The 19,866-nt window shown below is 28.4% G+C and overlaps 1 protein-coding gene across 1 annotated transcript; it reads left to right on the forward strand.

Annotated features, from left to right (window-relative positions):
- Positions 1 to 8,014: 8,014 nt before the first annotated feature.
- On the forward strand, positions 8,015 to 19,695 carry LOC123273759 (E3 ubiquitin-protein ligase MYLIP; the record flags this gene model as incomplete). The annotated part of the gene is made up of 7 exons (XM_044741237.1): positions 8,015 to 8,089; positions 14,935 to 15,128; positions 16,009 to 16,249; positions 16,375 to 16,544; positions 16,653 to 16,869; positions 17,040 to 17,237; positions 17,461 to 19,695. Coding segments are annotated over 7 exons (1,470 nt in total), but the record flags the coding sequence as incomplete, so codon positions are not given.
- Between the last annotated feature and the right edge of the window lie 171 nt (positions 19,696 to 19,866).

A 19,866-nucleotide genomic window follows, 5' to 3' on the forward strand; every position in this document is an offset into this window, starting at 1 on the left:
AGTATACTATTTAATGTAAGATTGTATAGTTTATTTCGCAGACGATTCACTAAATTCAACTAACAGTACATAATGAATTTATTCTGTTGCTTCTTAATTAAATGAAATTTTTATTTTTTATTATTTGCTGTGTCTATATTGCATACATTAATAAAAAAATTAACTTGGTTCGAAAGAAGAAAACTTTAAATAAGATCATTTTAAAGATTTTAGTCATCTTAAATCAAGCAGACTGATAAAAAATTAACTTAATTCAAGAGTAAAAATCTCGAGAAAATAATTTTGAACTATCTTCTGGAATTAAGCAGGAAAATTTATGAACCAATAGAGAATATTTCTGTTTGATTTAAAACAATAAAATTTTTCAAAATTATTTTCTTGGTTCAAGATATTTTTTTTTATTAAATTTTTTGCCTGGTTGCTTAAGCCTATTAAATTTTATCAATTCGTTTTTTAAAAAAAAAACTGACCAAACAGTAACTTCTACATATTGCAAAAAATTTAATCCAGCACTCTAAATTAATTTCAATATTTTTACAATTAAAATCCAATGTATTACCCTGCAAATGAAACTCTCCATGCTGTTTTGCAAATCGGAGTACTTTTTGGCTTAGTCATAACAAAAAGTGATTCACAGCCATAAATAAATGTCCACCTCTAATTGTTTAAAATAAACAATGTAACAATAATTATTTAGTAGAGGTTGAGCAAAATCCACGAGTGTGTGTAAATAAAATGTCGTGGCGTGGGGCGTTGAAGAAAAGGTCGTATAATAATCAAGGGTCAATCTATTTGCATGGGTCGTCGACGCTTCGTTGCAACGGCACATGTATATATAATTTATATAATACGCCGGTACTCCCTGGCATTATATATCTATCTGCATTTACACACGTATCTAACTACGGTGCTTCTCTGCTCTCCTTACTTGCATTAAACTTTACAAGCATTATTCCTATATTGCCATTCGAGTTGAGCCAGCCGGTCGTGCTGCAAGTAAAGCAATCGGTGATGTTACTAGTGCTCAAGTCTGCCCGTGCGTGTAGATCAACACACCTACCTCGTGTAAAATTTCCTTTTACATATAACATATAACATTATCATCTTCCTTTACTTGTTTTTGTCCCCGTTAAGCAGGAAGCTGCTTAGCTCCCCTTCTATTCCTATAAACTTAATATCCATCCAGCATCCAGCATCCACTTGAAACTCTTCCGAAGTATTGCTATCGTCAACTATTTACTTTATTTTAATCGCTGTCGTTATTATAACTTACAGATTGTAGAATCAAATAATTGCTTAAAGTAATAAAACTACAAGAGTACAAAGGACACTTTAAAAGTTTGAACTTTTTTGTAAACTAAAACTTCTGGCATATCTTATATTATGTATAACAAGTACCAACTGCATTCCCTGTTCTCGGTCTCGGTATCTGCGAGAGTTTTCAAATTAGTCCAAGTGTCAATCGTTAAGAAAAATCGCAGTTTACCTCTTTTCATTAAACCTCCTATAAAAACTTTACCCTTGAAGTCTTTTCGTTTATATTTCACCCAAGAATTCGATTAGAGCGCTAATTGCTTCGGTAAATCGTAAATGATCTCCGACGCTAACACCAACTTTTTAACTTTTACTTGCCGCTTTTATTTGCCCTGCTTTTTGTATCACCCGTGATACTTTGTCTCTAATATCTCAGAGGCGTGTAAATATTATATATCATTTTTTATCGCTTCAGAAGTATGAAGATACTATAAATCAAAGATTAATTGGGAGGAGAAATGATTCATTTGAAAAGTAATAAGTTATTTTTGTTGGTCAATATTTTAAGATATAAAGTGAAAAATATCTGTAAGTTAGATAAAATATTGATAATTGGAAAGGTGTAAATTTTTTAAAAGGGATTGGGTGCAGTCAGAATTAAAAAAAAAAGTAATTTCGTGAAAATATCTCCTGAAAATTATTTTACAAAGCCTGGACTTATAATTGTTTCAAAAAATTTTTTTGAGGGATGAATGAATTATTTTATAATTATAAAATTGTAATTTTTTAAATAGTTTTTTTTTTTTTTTCAAATAAGGTAATTTTAAAAAGAATGTTATTCGTATAAAATTTAACTAAAATTCATAGTTTTAGAGTTAAAATTTCTTCAAATTATATAACAAGACATACTTTTGCCCTGATTAAAATTTAAGGGATTAGGTGTAGTCAGGATAAAAATATTTTGCTTCAACGCTAGATTTTTGTTATTTTTTGTCGACCATTTTTTTAATTAATTATATCTATCAAAGTATGTATTGTATTGTCATAATAAAATTGTACTCTACAATTACCAGCGCAAAATTCTGTAGATATTTTGAGTGGTCATTCAATTATTTCGCTTTGATAGATTCGGTGAAATGTGAAATATTTAAATAAATTTTGCGAAGATAAAAATATATTGAAATTCTGTAATAACAATTTACTTTTTGTATTTGAATTTTAAATCGTGAGACAAATAAAATATTTTTAAAAGACTAAAAAAAAAATTTTGCAAAAAATATTTTTTTTACATTGATTTGTTTTTTCACCGTTCAAACTGCTGTTAAGATAAAAATTTATTTGCTTAGATAAAATTTATTTTGATAAATAATTTCCCTTGTATTATTATTTTGAATATAAGAAAAAAAATCGTGCTTTATTAATAATTCGCGGATAATATTCGAGAATATAAAACGGAAAAAAATATATTAATATTATAGTATAGTATACGAACTTTACTGTACAGAAAACCAGAAGAACTTTTAATTTCTTTAAAGTTTGCATGTTATTGTGAAAATACAAAAACAGTATAATAAGAAAACTAAATAAAAAAAAACTTCTTGGCATACTAAATTAACAAAGGCTTTATGTATAATTAAGGAGTTCTTTTCACTATTTTTTGAATAAAAATATTCGTTTGAAAGAAAAGTATAGTTCTTTTTAGAATGAAAAATGTGGTCAATTTAAATTTTAAATCTCGTGTTTAATTTTGATAATTAAAGCTATATTTTTTAATGACATACCAAAGCCATTAGACCAGAAATATAAATCATAAGTAAAAATTTTCAAAGAACATAAGTAAAAAGTGCAAAGAACATAAAATATGTACGGTGATATAAAAATAAATCTTTTTTATTCATAAAAAATCACTTTCATTCTTTATTCAGAATTTCTAAATTAAAATATCATTCAGATAAAAATCTTAAGCATTAGAGACACGATATACATTTCTCACAAATTGAGTCCCCAGCTAACTTTATTTGATACCATATACATACAATATAATATAAATATAATGATATAATAACCAAACTCGTCTAGCAGCTTAATTAAAGACTTAAATGCATCGTCACTTTCGATTCTCGCTTTCTTATTCACCTTCGAAGAAAAGGATTGACTAATATATGATCTATAATCTCGTACACGTGTTTGTAGACTTTTATATAGATACACTATACACATATATTTGTATACATACAAATAATAGTCGTCGGTCGTCCGTCAATCTAGTTCTAATAACTATATATCAGCTGGTTATTTATTATATTTATTACTACCGAGCGTAATACTGTGTGTATAATAATAATACAGTTTGTATACATACAAACGCATGTATCATCGAATATCATTAGAGAGTAATTGCCGGTTATTAGCGACCTTGCACGTGAGTCCCAGCTCCCACCCCATCTATAATGATCTATATTATGTCTTATTCGTCATTATTGCACGTACGGTACGCGGATTATAACTTAACAGCTATACGAAATCATTTACTTTTTCCATGCAATTTTAACCACCATAATTATTTAATTATGAAGAAAATAAATATAAATACATTTATTTACATATTTTTCATTTTGAAAATTTATTCCTATTCTAATTGAAGTTTATGGAGGTTTATTTTGATTATATTAATTTTTAAGTAGTAATCATGATGGTATTATTAATGTATCACTTTTACATTAGCGTTTTACAAAAGTATAAATAATAATTATAAAATCACGATGTATCTAATTTATTTTTTGAAAAACATAGCTCGTTTCAAAAAAAGATTGGTCAAAAATTTAATTAATAGTTTTTTAACTTAAGGTAGTTCCTCCGAGAAACCACTTTTTGACAGATTTTGTTATTTTTTTTTTTTCTTCATGGTTTAATATCAACATTTACTAATAAATCTCGAAGTTTCAGAATTTTAGACCGTTTATACTGCAAGGAATTTAATAAAAAAATTCACGATTTTTTCAGGCTTACTTCTCATTTAAAGCATGTAAAACTCTCTGACTACCAAAAAATTCTCTGTTATATTAAAAAAATTTCTCGACATAATTGGAAAAAAAGTAGCGAAATAAAATAAAATATTCTTGTAAAAAATTAACAAAAAAAGTAGCACTTTATCGTTTTGTTGTCAAGAAATAATAGTTTAAACATTTTTTTTTTTTTGGTCATCTTGAGATGATATTTCTATAGTAAATTATTATTTGACAATAGTATCAACCTTCCGACAATAGTAAATGCTGACCACTCTACACACCATAGAGGTATAGCTATCTTAACCTAGCATAAAAATGTACACGGAAAAAAGTAAACTGTAATAAATAACAGTCGATTTATAATAAGTAATGATCAACTGCTAAAAATTACCATTTCAAACAGTAAAATCGTGATTTTACTATTCACTTTATAATATTTACCATTTAAACGTTACAATTTACTCTTTACATGGAAGAATAGTATATTACACACCTAGGGAAGTAAAGTAAGAAATGTCTCAGATCACATGTAATTGTCGGCCGAGGCGAAGCCGAAGTTGACAAACATGTGATCTGAGGCTTTCTTATTTACTTCCCGTGGAGTGTATACTATTTTTTTGCTCGACAAAGGCAGAAAGCGGCACTTTCGTTTAGCGTAGCGGGCCGAAAGTTGACGCTTTCTGCCCGTCGAGCAGAAATAGTATATTTCTTACCTAGGGCAGGAAAATAAGAAATGTCTCAGATCACATGTAATTGTTGACCGAGGCGAAGCCGAGGTCGACAAACATGTGATCTGAGGCTTTCTTATTTCCTGCCCGTGGTGAGAATACTATTTTTCTCTTCGACGGAGGCGGAAAGCGGCATTTTCATTTAGCGCAGCGGGCAGAAAATTGACGCTTTCTGCCCGTCGAGCAAAAAAATACTATTTTAAATAGTAATATTCGCTATGTAAATATCTAAAATGTTAAAGTATAATAATTAAGATTTCAGACTTTGATATTTATCATTTCGTACCTAAAAAATGATCTTATGATATGTAAAAAGTATAAAATAAAATTAGTAAATTTCTAATACAAGCAACGTCAATATTTACAAAGTAAAATGGTAAATTTTAAACGCAACGCTAAAAATCAAACTGTAATTATTGACTTGCTTGGACTGGTAAAATGTATATTTTAAAAGTATCATTTTTACTGTTTCAAATGTTAAATTCTCCCAGAGTGAGACCCCCTTCTCTTTCATCTGTTCCCCTTCTCCTCATAATATGGAGTATATATTGAAATGGCAATTTTTACTGTTTGAAACTGTAATTTTTTAAGATAAAAGAGTCGTTATTTACTATAGTGACAGCTACTAATCACTTATTTTGGATATTAAATTATAAATTGTGGCTTTTATACTTTCTACATTAAGTTCTGTAATATTTATATTTTTGCCACCCTGATGTCCGCTTTACTGTTTGAAACTATAAAAATTAACCGGAATCCGAGTGAATATTACAGTTTACTTTTTTCCGTGTACAGTCATAGATTTTATGACAAAAAAAATTTTTTGCTCATCAGTTATTCCATGGGATATTTACAGTATTTACAGTTCTGTGTGCATTCCTAATTCTAAGTGTTCGGCAATGGGTCAAATCTTCACCAGTCGAAGGTGTTGGTTTGGAGAATTTTCACATTAGACGCATATGCTTTGGAAAAATTACTCGACTTTGGTTGGATTCGAATCCATGCCTGGCCAGCACCAAATAGTCCGAAGGCGAGCGTCATAACCACTCGGCCATCAGCACTGGTTGGAAACCAAACTTTTACAATAGAATTTTCATTAAATCTCTACCTTTTGACGTCGTAGGAAGAAGCCATTTTCACTATTCCCACAAAGTTGTCTTGATATATGTATATAAACTTCTTAAAAATTTGAACGGATTCGACTTGGTATGTTTTGAGAAATCTCAAAAATAAAACTAAAAAAAAAATGTTTCTTTTATCAGCTCTCAATCTTAGAATATAATATCGATTATCGCAAATTACATCAAAATTGATTAATTCGTACAAAAGATATCACCGTTGAAAAAGTTGAAAAAATATTTTTCTTTTCAATTTTTTGAACAACTTAAAAATTTATTACTGAATCAACTTTTCTGACTCAGCGACTTTACTATACTTGAAAAACTGCATTATATGCCGTAAGTTGCTTCAAAATTAGTTTGAAAGATTTTGCAGTTAAAAAACAAGAAAATGCATTTCTTAATTGTAATTTAAAAATTTTTCTCTGTCTATCTGATTTTTTTAGTTTCCATCACAGCATCATTTAATAATATCGATTTTAAAAAAGCACTTAATTTCCGTGATTTCGCAATAAAATTTGTTAAATATTGTCATCACTAATTAAATGTATATTGAGAAAATAAAATACAACTATAAAGAAAATTTTCTTAACACAAAAATATATGATTTTGATAATTGGTAATTATTGAGCATATATTTTTTCGTCTAAAGAGTTGGTGAAATTATTAATTCGATAAAAGTAATTTTTACTCAACTCAAGTAAAGCTACGCGGAGGAAAAAATAATTATTCAACGTTACCTCGAATGACGTTTCGTCAAAATAACAATCCGGTTATCTGATGTAAATACTAATTTGTTTGACTCAACATACAGTGAATTGATCTAGTAAACATACAAGTACAGTTCCGTTAAAAAAGGGAAATTTTATTAACGTGAAGATCTGTACAGCTGAATTCAACTAAATTTTTAATTAACGCTTAAAATAATTATACAATCGTCACTTTCAGTTTCCTCCGTCAGGAGAAAAAACAGTGCATAGCTGAGGCTGTACGGCGTATATAGTTAGAATAGCGATACATACTCTCATTCTGACAATATTTTTCCCTTCGTCTATTTGTATTATAATAAAGGCGAATATTTTATAATTAAAACAGACATTGATATTTTTTCGTCAAAAAATCAATAAATTTTAATAATTAATTCCAAGTAATTCTTAAGCCAAGAAATTTTTTACTGTACGATAATTTTTCTTTCTCTCGGTGTATAATCATAATAATTTTCTTTAGATTTGACTCATGATTTATTCCAACGAAAATATATTTTTTATTATTCATCTTGAAACAGCAAGAAGTTCCTCTCGTTCTTTCATTGTCAGTCGAGGGTGGGTTTTAAAGTAATTAATTTTTCCAAATGATCTAGTTTCTTGCCATATATAATATTAACCACGCAATTATGTAAAAAGAAATAAAGTAAATAAATATAAATTAAAATAGCACTCATATACTTATTATACTTAAATAGCATATTTATCTTTTTGTTATAGAGAAATTCAAAGAGACTTTTTATTTTATTAAAAGTTACTCGATAAATAGTTGGAAGTTTGCTGGAATAATTCTCTCTGGAGAGTAAAACAACCGGAAAAGGAAGGCTAATGAAAATGTCTAACGTTTATATACCAAGTTTAAGTCGCAGTGCAGTGCAATTATATACAGAGAAATATAACATAAAAGCTTGAGAGCATGCACTAGTTACCAGTGTGCCAGGTATACATATATATGCAGCACATATGAGGATAAAGATCACTCGTGTTGCATCGATCGTGCACGTGCACAAGTTTTACGAGGTCATTAAACTCGGCCTTTTTTTAATAGCCACACTAAAATGAAAATACTTGTTACACTTTACGTCCTCACTCCTATCTGCGCTGTGATACGGCTAAGAAGATATTTAGATATGTAGATATAATATCAAAGTGTTACAACTAAATATTGTCACAATTACTCGCTCGTCGGAGAGCACAACCGACCTTCGCGCCAGAGTGTAAGACCTCTGATACTATTATACTATTATATGCCGCTTAAATAATTTATTACATCAAAAGAATAGCCATTGCTCGGTTCGGGAAAATTCTATCCGCTTTCCTTATTTCGCAACAGCATAGTCATTAATCAATAGATCCGTACTCTACCGCAATGTATATTTTATTTGGTTAGTTTTTATTATTTTTCTTCGCTCTCATTTCTTCTTCTTCTTATTCTTCTTCTTCTTTTTACTTTACTTCTTATTTTTTGTTTATTTTTCTCTGCTTTGGTTTGCTGCTCGTTATTATTGTGAAACCGAAACGGAAAATATCGAGAGATCGTTAGTGAGAGTTCAGTCATACTTGAATAACTCGAAAATATAGTTACCGAGAAGGCTAAGGAATTTAGTACTTTGTGGAATATTTCTTCGATCGTAAAGCTTGTGGTTTTAAATACATCCAGTGGAAAATTTTAAGTCGGAGAAAATAAGTTTTATAAAATTTATAAAATTTAAAGAAAGTAACTTATAAAAAATTTCAAAACGGAGAATAAATTTAAAGGAAAAAAAATCTCTTCTAAGAGATAAGAAAATTACGAGATTTTTTTTGGTTGAAATTAAATTTCTCATCAACTTTATTATATTATCTGAGAATTCGAGTAAAAAGTTATAAAAAAATTTTTTGGAGCACACAAAAAATTTTCTTTTTTCAATTTCTATTAACTTCAATTTTTAAACTAAATATTGAAGATACGAAAAAATGATGAGAGATTTTTTTTTTACAAAATTATATACTCCAAAAAAAGGTCTATTATCATTTTTCGTTTTTTAATATTTATCCAAAAAATTAAGCTTCCAAATTTTAAGACTGAGAAAATAATTTTTGTAACAAAATTAAAAGAAAAAATTTCAAAATGAAACGTAAATTTGAAAGAAAAAAATTTTTTTTTAATTTTGTAATAAAAATATCAAAAAAACACCACAGACCTTATATGCATAAAATTAAAATTTTTATTAATATTATAATTTAAAACTTCAAATAAAAAGTATAGAAAAAATTTTCTCGAGTACTAAAGAACTTTAATTTTCGAATTTTAAACTTCAATTTTTGGGTTTAATATTAAAGATACGAATAAACGATAAGAAATATTTGTTTTAGAGCATTAAATTTTATAAAAAAAAGTCTCTTTCAATTTTTTTGTATCTCCTATCCTTGAGCCAGAATATAAATCAAAAGCCGAAATTTAATTCAGCAACTGAGCAAACTGTGAATATGCTTGCAAATATTTAATTGTAAACTTAACCCCAATAAATTTTTATTTTTTCGCAAATAAAAAATTTTTTACACTCCATTGGACAGCAAAATTATAAGCGGAACTGGCTAATAATAATAATAATAGTAAATAATTAAAAATGAGTAAAAAGTAAGATAATAAACATGATATGAGTTGTTGATGACTCGGCGTGTCGGGTTTACGAAAATAAAATTCGCTCACTTGCACTCGAGTCTAATAGCAGTGATACGAGTGTATTCGAAGGCAGGCAACCAGTATATAACAGCATAAGTAAAATGTTGTCGATTGGGTCTTTCCCGTTCCAAAGTCCAACCGTGTACACGTGCTTCTTCATCGTATTGCCTTGTAGTATATTCGTATGTCGCCGTCATTGTTACGTGTGGTCTTGGCCGACCTAAAAAAAACTCGTTCCCAAATTTATCCTTGCTTATACATATAGCAACTATAAACACAACACAGCGAAGCTGTACCCCAAATGTCTAATAAAAAAAAATATACATACATCAATTCTTATTGTTGATATTTTTTTTTAGATTTAGAACCGTGCCCTGGGCTGTGATTAGATGAAGCGATAAGTTAAACTGAAGCCTAGCGAGTGTTTCCGCCGAAAAGAAAAATAAAAATACACTTTTATAATATAATATACTTCATGTTAAACTGTCGACATGTACGATGAAGAAAGAAGAAATAAGTAGACAAAAAAGAAGAGAAGAGAAGAAAAAAATAAAATTTAGTTAATAAAATATGAATAAAAGAAAGAAGAAGAAAGCCTATAAACTCCCACGCACCTAGCATGTATATTACATAGAATTATATACGGTCCCGAGCAGACACGTGTGTAGTGTGTACAATATAAATATAAATATATATACATGAAACAAACTCGAGGTCCGCGGACTTTGGACTCGAGAGCGGTCTCTCTCTCTTTCTCTCTATATTTACGATGTCCCCGATATCTTCCCGTCTCTTCAGTCTTTCTTTGTTGTTATCATTTATCTCTTACTCTTCACCGTACCACGAGTATCTGAATCTTCATCAGTTGACAAACGTCGAATTACTGAATAAATTTAGTTTTATATCAGCATTATGATTAAAATAATATTATTAGTTATACCTTGACATTTTTTACAGTAAATTTTTTCAACAATAAACAAACTCCATTTTAAATAAATATTTCTTCATTACAATATTTTATGTATTTATATTTATATTTACATTTTTAATTTACGTCGACGTGTTTTTTTAATTTAATTTTGTATAATAATTAAAATATGAGTTTTTAAGATTTATATATTGAGAATACGGTGTTTGTTATTTTTCAAATGGTATTGTTAATATGATTTATGGATACATTAGGCTCTTGAGAAAAAAAAGTCTTGAAAAACACTTGAGTATAGATAATAATCTGAAGTTCAATTTAAATTTTTAATCTAATGTATGGAAATATCTTCTAAGTATAAGTATGAATATTTAAATGTTTTAGATTTTTTTTTTTAAATCGTATTTAAAAAATTGGTGATGCGATGAGGAAATTAAAGCCTTTTATTGGAGATATTTTTTTTTTTAATTGGAAATTTGGGTAATAATTAAATTATCGATTAAAAAAAAAATATTTGAATTAAAATTTATAACATTTATTGTAAAATTATTTTTATAAGAACGGTGCTATAACTAAAACTTTATTTGCTTAAAAAAAAAAAATTTTTTTTCTTGAACTAAGAAAATCATTTTAGAGTTTCATTTTCTTGGATGAAGGCAAAAAATTTTTGAAAAGTAAAAATTAGTTAAACAACAAAAAATTTCACAGTTCAAGAACTTTTTTGCTTAATTTAAAATGATCACTCTTTTTAAAGTGATTTTTTTGGTTTGCATTTTTTTCTCTTCGATTAAGTTAATTTTTTCTTTCTAAAGTACTTCAAATTGTCATTATAAGATTTAAAATATTTTTTATCATTGATTATTACTATCTATACTCAATTGAATATAATAGTTTCACAAAATTTGTTAATTTACTGTCAATCTTTAATCTCTAATTTTTTCTTTCTTATAAATTCAACTTCAGCTTCTAATGACTGTCGAGCAAATTTTCTCTTTGAAAAGATAAAAAGAGACTTGGTAGTACATTAAATTCTCTGCAAATTTGTCACGACAACGTCAGGATTTCAGGTTCTTTGACGTTACCAAATTCCAAAGTTAAAATAACATAGTCTTATGTCAATTATTTAACCAAGCAATAAAAATTGCAGGCTCGAAATTATAATACGGATTAAAACATATAAATATACGACCATAAATTACCGGTATACATATTTATGATAAAATTTCCGAATAAAAATGATAAAAAATTCGTCCGCTGAAAATAAATTTTCGTCGTATGGTTTTTAAATGACGGCATTATTAAAATGACAAATTGGTACACCAGCAGGCAGAATTTTTAACATTAGACTAATTACCGGCGATTTCCATAATACTGACATTAACAAACAGTGTGAGCCAAGAGTGACATTTGTAAAACAGGATAAATTTATAAAAAATAGTAACAGTGAATATAATAAAAACCATAAATACAATGAAGGAAAGTACGGTTTAGTTCCATAGGCATAGACAGCCCGGTTTCATCCCTGGGAGTATAATGCCCCTGGTATCCGGCTGTTTAATCCGCCTGTGTACCTCCCTGACAATAACGGGCATTTATCCGCGGACAAAAGACCCGTAATAGCCACTACATACAATACAGTCCATACTACACACTACATACGACGGGACAGGATATAGCAAGCATTATATATATTACATATACGAATAGAGTCTACCGGACTGGACCCCTTACCGGTAATTCGCTCCAAACCGATTATAGATACGAGTAATGGAGTATACAGTTCAAATTACTTCTTATTTCTTCTCGGATTTTATTTTTTCCTCTTCATTCTATTTCTTTGAAATTTATGTTGCGTTTTTCTTGACCGCGACCTGCAACACAATACTTGTAACACATCCTCTTTAAATCGAGTATCTAACAAATAAAAACACAAATCTAAGTTTGTTTTAATTTATGGCTCAGCTGTCGATATACAATATAATACTAAATATTGTTTACACTTTTAGTCGCCAGCATCCCGCTAAGTAGATAGATATTTATTACATCGGACGGATTTATGTACCAGAATTTTATTTATTTTGTATATTAATATTGATTTTAAGCTCTTGTTCTTGTTCTTCTCATTGTTTTATCGAAGCAATGACTTCAATAAACTACTCGGTAGCCGAAGAAAAAGTACAGACTCGATCTATGGATATACTTTTCTTTTTGTGAATAAACAAAACTTTTAATTTATTTTTATTATTGTATTTTACACTCGCTATAAATCACTCATGTTATTTCTATTACTCCTCAAACTCAGTTCGCATTTTGTGAATGTATGGATGTATACATGTATTTGTATGTGTATGTATATTTGTAAAACAACAACACAAGACATAATGTAGATTCCGTCCTCTTGTTTCCCGTGGAATAATATACAACAGCCGAGTACAAGTTATGTATACGCTAAAAAATTATTACTAGTCTCTGGTGTAGTGCAGATAAATTCGTATAAAGTTTGCGCGACTTGGGTGGAAAAATTAATATGAGTTTATTGTAAGAAATTTTTAGGATAATTATTTGTATTTAAATCAAGATAATTTTTTCTATTTAAAGTAAGACGTATAAGCTCTTGAAAATTATTTTTATGGTTCCATAATTTTTTTGTTGAATTAAGATAATTTTTTTATCTAAGTGGACATTTGGATGTAAAGTTATAAAGTATGAGGAAATTATAGAGAATTTTTTTTAGAAAATTTAAAGTACCTAGTTATTTAATGTTACGGTTATTTGTTTTTTTTTTTGCATAAAAAATTGAAAAATTAAAATTTTAAATTATTATATTTTACGTCAGGTTTGTAATATTAATAGTGAAAATTTGTAAAGTTAAATTTGTCAATTGGTTTTTCAACTTTTAATGTTACGATAATAATTTTGTCGATTGAAAATTGTTAATAAAATGTGTCTATATTAATTCAGCGTAGAAATAAAAAATTTAGAAAAAAATTGAAAAAATTTCAACTTTTCGATATTTTAATCATTTTTCCGAGAATTTTTTTATTAAAAATTAAAAAAAAAAAAAATTTTTTTTTAATAAAAGAATGACATTTTTTCAAAAAGTTTTTTTTATTTTAATTATTTCTTATCAAAGTTTAAGAAAAAAAAGTGATCATTTTTATTAAAGTGTAAATTAAAAATTATTTTTGTATCAACAATTTTGTACATCTAGCAAAGTATTAAAATAACTCTACAAAGCATGTAAAATTTTAATTAAATAATAGCGTGATTGAAGAGAATCTGTTAAATTTATATAGTATAGGATAGGATATTTTGGTAGACTTCCTGTCGCACCATCAGATGGACGACTGCGATGGTATTCAGATAATTAAAATAGAATGTGTGCTGATGGATGTGTGTGATACGAGAATGACGAAAATAAAAATAAAAAAAAAGAAACAAAGAAGCGGAGGAGGTTGATCATGACAATGAAGATATATGACGTTTATTAGCACAATCACGTAGACAGTGGCCTTGCGTAAATTACAAGCTAAGTCTGAGTAACGTATTAAGACCGTCAGTACAGGTGTTTGCGGGGAAAAAACGGTCAATTTATATAATTACGCGGTATGGTGGAATTTGAATAAAAAAGCTGTCGCAATAAATAATCCGCTGGGAAACTTTATCTGTGTAATAAAATAATAAATAGAATAAAATCTATAAAGTTATTATTATTATATTATATATGATTGCGGGAGAAGTACTCAGGATTATGGACTTAATGTTAGATAAGTCACGGCAGGACCGATTGTTGATATTTCTTGGGCTTGTTTACGTCCTTTTCATCCGGCTAAGCGTTTAAAGCGAATCACGTACGTGGGGTAGCGACCGGTTATTCGCGATCGCGAGTTGCCGTCTATGTACGTGAGTACGTGAGCAACACCACGTCCAGAAGATAAAATACTAATTTATACAGGTTTATTTTTATATCACGTCAACGGAGGAGAGTAAAAAAATCCGAGGATTATCTCTACTCGGCAATGTTTTCTCAACAAATTGCGAAAAACAATTATAAATTCTTTTTTTTATTACTTTTAGTTTATAAATTGCTTTTTTATTTTTTAATTAAATTCTACGAAACTTTTTCAGATCGGAAAAAACAAAATGGAAAACTGGGTTATCAAGCCGGGGTCATCATATATTTAAATAAAGTTAAAAAACTATATACGAAACAATTTATCAAACAAACGAAATATGTATTCGGAATAAAATAAACTCATTTAAATATTAGATTAATTCAATTTTTCTGTACCGGTGCCTCTGTAATAACCCAATCTGAAATTTTATTAATAGACCGGACCAAAATAAACTTATAACTCGTTAAAGTTTAAACTTTATATTACTTTTTCATAGTCATTTTTTTTCTTTTAAGGTAATAAATCAAGTTTTTTATTAATCGTATATTAAAATTCTTCTTTTTTTTTTTTTTACAGGCTTGCAACTGTCTGGGAATAAGTAAAGAATGTGATTACTTTGGACTTAAATATCAAAATGCTAAAGGCGAAGAGCTCTGGTTGAATCTACGTAATCCTATTGAGAGACAAACTGGAGGAGTTGCACCGTTGCGGTTTGCATTGAGAGTTAAGTTCTGGGTCCCGCCTCACTTATTGTTACAAGAAGCAACCAGGTAACTAATTAATACAGTACATAGTATTTGTGCTTGTGAATGTACTATAACGTATTGTAAAAATTACTGGTATTTTGGGTAAATGTACACTTTCCGTGATTAACTTTTTTTAAAAAAGTCTGAGTGAATCATTACAAATTTAATTTTTTGTTGCAAATTTTTATTTCATTGCATCTCTAATTTTTTAAACAGAGTTTTAATTAAAAGAAAATTCTTAAATATTAATAATTCTAATTGAAAATTATTGACAAAAATTTTATCCAAAAAATTTATTACTAGATTGTGGATTTATTACCGTATATTAGTATTTAATAATTAGTAATTGTAATATTTTTCTTTAAAATCTACATTTTAGGAGTTATGCTCATTTTTACAGTAACTAGATAATGATCACTTTTTAAGTCATTATGTTCTAGAAAATATTGAAGATAAACATATAGAACATGAACATTTTTAATAGGAAATTTTCTAAGTTATGACTATTTTTGTAATGATTAGATAGCGATTTTCCATTTTTCATTTTTCATTATCTAGATACTATCGAAAATATCACATCTCCTGAAATATTGGAGATAGGTCTATGGAATAAAAACGTTTTTTGTACAAAATTTTATAAGCTAGGTTTTTGTCTCTTATGATTTTTTTCTAAAATCAATATTTTAAGTTATGACCATTTTCATTGTAACTAGATCATGATTTTTTATTTTTTACGGTATTAAGCATTAATATAAATAATTAGATTTCTTAAAACAAAACAATTTGTCAATTAAAAGAACCATAATCAAAAGTAATGATAAGATCAATAATAACAATAATAATAATAATGATAATAATTAACAACAGTTGAATGGAATTTAATATCCAATGTGAATTGTTTCAGACATCAATTCTACTTGCACTCGCGTCTGGAACTGTTGGAAGGCAGACTTAAAGTTACAGACTGGGCATCAGTTGCAAGACTGGTGGCATTGTTGGCGCAAGCTGAAGCTGGGGATTACGATCCATTGTCTCCACCGCATGGGCTTTATTCTCAATGCTGTCAAATTCAGCCCAGCGGTCCTTGCGAACCGAAACCCCACGATTTTCTTCATCGAATAATTCAGCAGCACAAAGAAATAAAAGTGAGTTTAGTAAACTTTTTTCCTCATCTCGACTTCTCCATCTCTAATGCATAATACAAACGCCCATAAAAAAGTTTATTTATTCATTAACTTTTTTACTGTTATAACTTATGAGCACTTTGCAGGGAATGAAAGCTTCAACAGCTGAGTACTGGCTGCTAAAAGAAGTATCTAATTTGGACACATTTGGCCAGGAAATGTTTCACAGTAAATTTGGCTCAAACGCAGTCTCGATGATCGGCGTTGGACCGCACGGAATTACCGTTTACCGGGGAGAGAATGATGAAAAACAAAAGTAAGTAGTAATTATAGTTGATAGTTAATATAATTAACAGCAAATGTTTAATCAATTGAGAATATTATGAAATAGGTGTTCTAAAGATTGTTAAAATATTTATTTCAGTATACCTTACACGGCCATACAGAGTGCGACATCCCAGCGACGGATGTTTCACCTGATCTACCTGTCTCTTGACGGTGAAGAAACGTCATTGGACTTTAAATTGGACTCTAGTCAATCAGCGAGTGGATTGTACCGGGCTATTACGGAAAAGCATGCCTTTTACAGCTGTGAAACCGTCAGGAGCGCCGTCACTGCTCAGTTTATACGTGATCTCAAGGTAATAGTCATTATTAATGTAGTAAGATACCCACAATAGACTGTAGAAGAACAAAATCTCGATAAATAACAAAAGTCTAGAGAGATCCAAGGCAAAATAATATATAAGAAGAATAAGAATGTAAATAAATTGTACTTAGTATAACGTTTCGATATCATTTGTTATTCCAGGGAACTATTATTTCCATTTTCAACGAGGACTCGACTCTGGGTAAAAAATATGTCTTCGATATCCGCAGAACTTGCCGGGAGGTGTATGATAATGCACGAAGAGCGCTTTACTGTGAGGCTGTGAATATTGGGTTGCCAGAAGAAAGTCAACTTTTAGATAAGCATGACTGTGGAGATTGTGAAAATTCAAAGTGCAAGGTATAGTCTTTTGTTCTTATCTTCCATTTTCCTCATTCTACTTCTCATAAATTCATTCACGTCTTTCTATTATATTATCATTATTATTAATATTATTATTATTATTATTATTATTATCATTATGGTTATTATTATTAATATTAATATGATTATTATGGTATCGATCGATTGTTCTATAGAGGTATACAAAATTAATAATCAAACAATTTCGTAAACATTTCAGGAGTCCCGAGAATGTCTTTCACGACTATTGGACGCAATGCTCTGCCGAATTTGCATGGATCGGAGCCTGGACACGGCATTGTTTCCATGCGGACACGCTGTTGCCTGTGTTGAATGTGCACGCCGTTGTGAACGGTGTCCCCTTTGTCGTGCCGATATCGATCACTGTAGAACGATTTATCTTCCGATAGAATTGGCTCACGTGGATACCACCAAACACAATATAAATAATAATCACAACAATAACGAAAACAACAGCCTCAAGCTATTGCCGATGGACAGCGGCGAGTCGACGCTCAGCATTAGTCAATCAGAAGATGTTATCAACCAGGCCAATCCGAGGAATGATACTGATATTGGCAATCACGTCATTTGAGATAGACCTAATAGATTTAGATCCGTACTGTTGACCAGAATTTTACGGATTTTCACCTGCGGTGTCGAGCGCACTCATCAAGTTGGATAAAAACACCACCAACTTAAATAATTAATAATTAGTTACTAATACTAACAATTATTATTATTACTATTATTAAATAATCATTTATCATCATAGTCATATGCTTTTATCATGTAACAATATCTACGTATATTTATGTGATGTGATCTTTTTTATATTTCGATTCATACCAATTTAACATTTAAATATATTTTAGGGTAATATTATTATTATTAATATTTGACAATCTATATATAATTTTATTTATATATTATAATTATAATTATAATTATTGATAATATGATTAGATCATTTTTCTTATATTTAAGAACTTGTTGACTATTGATACACTTTTTTAGTTTAAAATTGATTAAATGAATTATGTGTGCACTTTTTTACGCTGTGATTATAGTTTGGTGTTGAAATAGAGATTATATTGTGTAACAAAAAATATTGGAGGAAAAATATATAATTAAAAGTGCTAAAATATGTAGAATTGGCGTCTGACGTTACGATATTGTTAGAAATTTAAACATAAACGGACCAATATTTTTTTTCTCGCTTTCATTATCAATTATTTATTAATATTATTGTTATTATTATTATTATTATTATTATTATCATTATTATTATTATTATTATTATATAATGGTACATTAACAAACAAGAGAAAGAAAATGAAAAAAAAAAAAAAATTTCTCGTCAGCTTCATTTATATTCACTATTTTTTTCTTAGTAGTGACTTTAATTAAATTCATGACTGAAAATTACGAAAAATGTTTGGTCGTTCTTTTTAAAATATGGTGAATAAATTGTAGCCTTTCTTACTTACCATGATACGTGTATATTTGAATGTATATAAACAAGTTGGGTAAAATTAAATGTCGACGAAAAGTATAAATCTACTTTTAATTCTAACGAATAAAACGAAACTAAATAATAAAAATAATAATAATAACAATAACTCATCAAGTAGCGTAAACGTCTGAGCATTTTTTGTCTGCGGGCAGTAAATGATAACAGTGGAGACTGAAAGAATGTAAAAAAAAAAAAAAAAAAAAAAAATAACAATACAAAAATGGAACGAATGATTTTATTCAAATATACAGCGAGCCCAGGAATAATAATAAAGATAAAATCTTAATTTTAAATTGTTTATTGATTAACTTTAAAATAGCATTAATTAAATAAGCTAAAAACTTGTAAGAAGTATGGCGATCGTTATAGTCATCCATCAATGCAATCAATATTTAATTTTAATTATTATTATTATTACCGCAACTACAATAAGAATTATATATATTTTATTTGCACAAAAAAAAAATAATCTATTGACTAGCTCTGCTATTTTATCTTTTATAATTTTTATCACGACTCATCAATATCATTAATAAATGTTTATTGATATGATTAATATACATGTATCGATAATATTAATGTTGATATAAATTAATTAACTATTTCTTGTGATTATCTAGACATATGGAATGAATATAAGTATCGTTTAGTGTGTAGAGCCACCAAATGGCAAAAAAAAAAAACAATTATATATAAATATAATACACACTTAAGAAAAAGAGATTACCAAAATCGTATCTCGTATATACATAGTATATTAATATTAATAATAATAATTCAGATTGTCGTTTGCAAAGAGTATTTTTAAAGTATTTTCAATTATTTTTAGTATTACGCCAACTGTGGTGTTAAATACAAGCGAGTCAAAGAATAAATTTTCTCATAAAAAAATATACAAAATGCATAATAAATAAATAAATAAATAAACAAATATATCATAAAAAAAAAATAATACTGTACACACGACCTGTTTCAATATAATATAAAACAATGTGACAGATAATCGTTGTCTCGCGTTATTCAATAATTAATAACCCCTATACTCCCGTTTTATATTTAGTAGTGTCCTGCTGCCAACTAATCAGACTTATCGCATTAATTATTTCGGAA

This window comes from Cotesia glomerata, linkage group LG1, assembly GCF_020080835.1.
Source record: "Cotesia glomerata isolate CgM1 linkage group LG1, MPM_Cglom_v2.3, whole genome shotgun sequence".
Taxonomy (NCBI): domain Eukaryota; kingdom Metazoa; phylum Arthropoda; class Insecta; order Hymenoptera; family Braconidae; genus Cotesia; species Cotesia glomerata.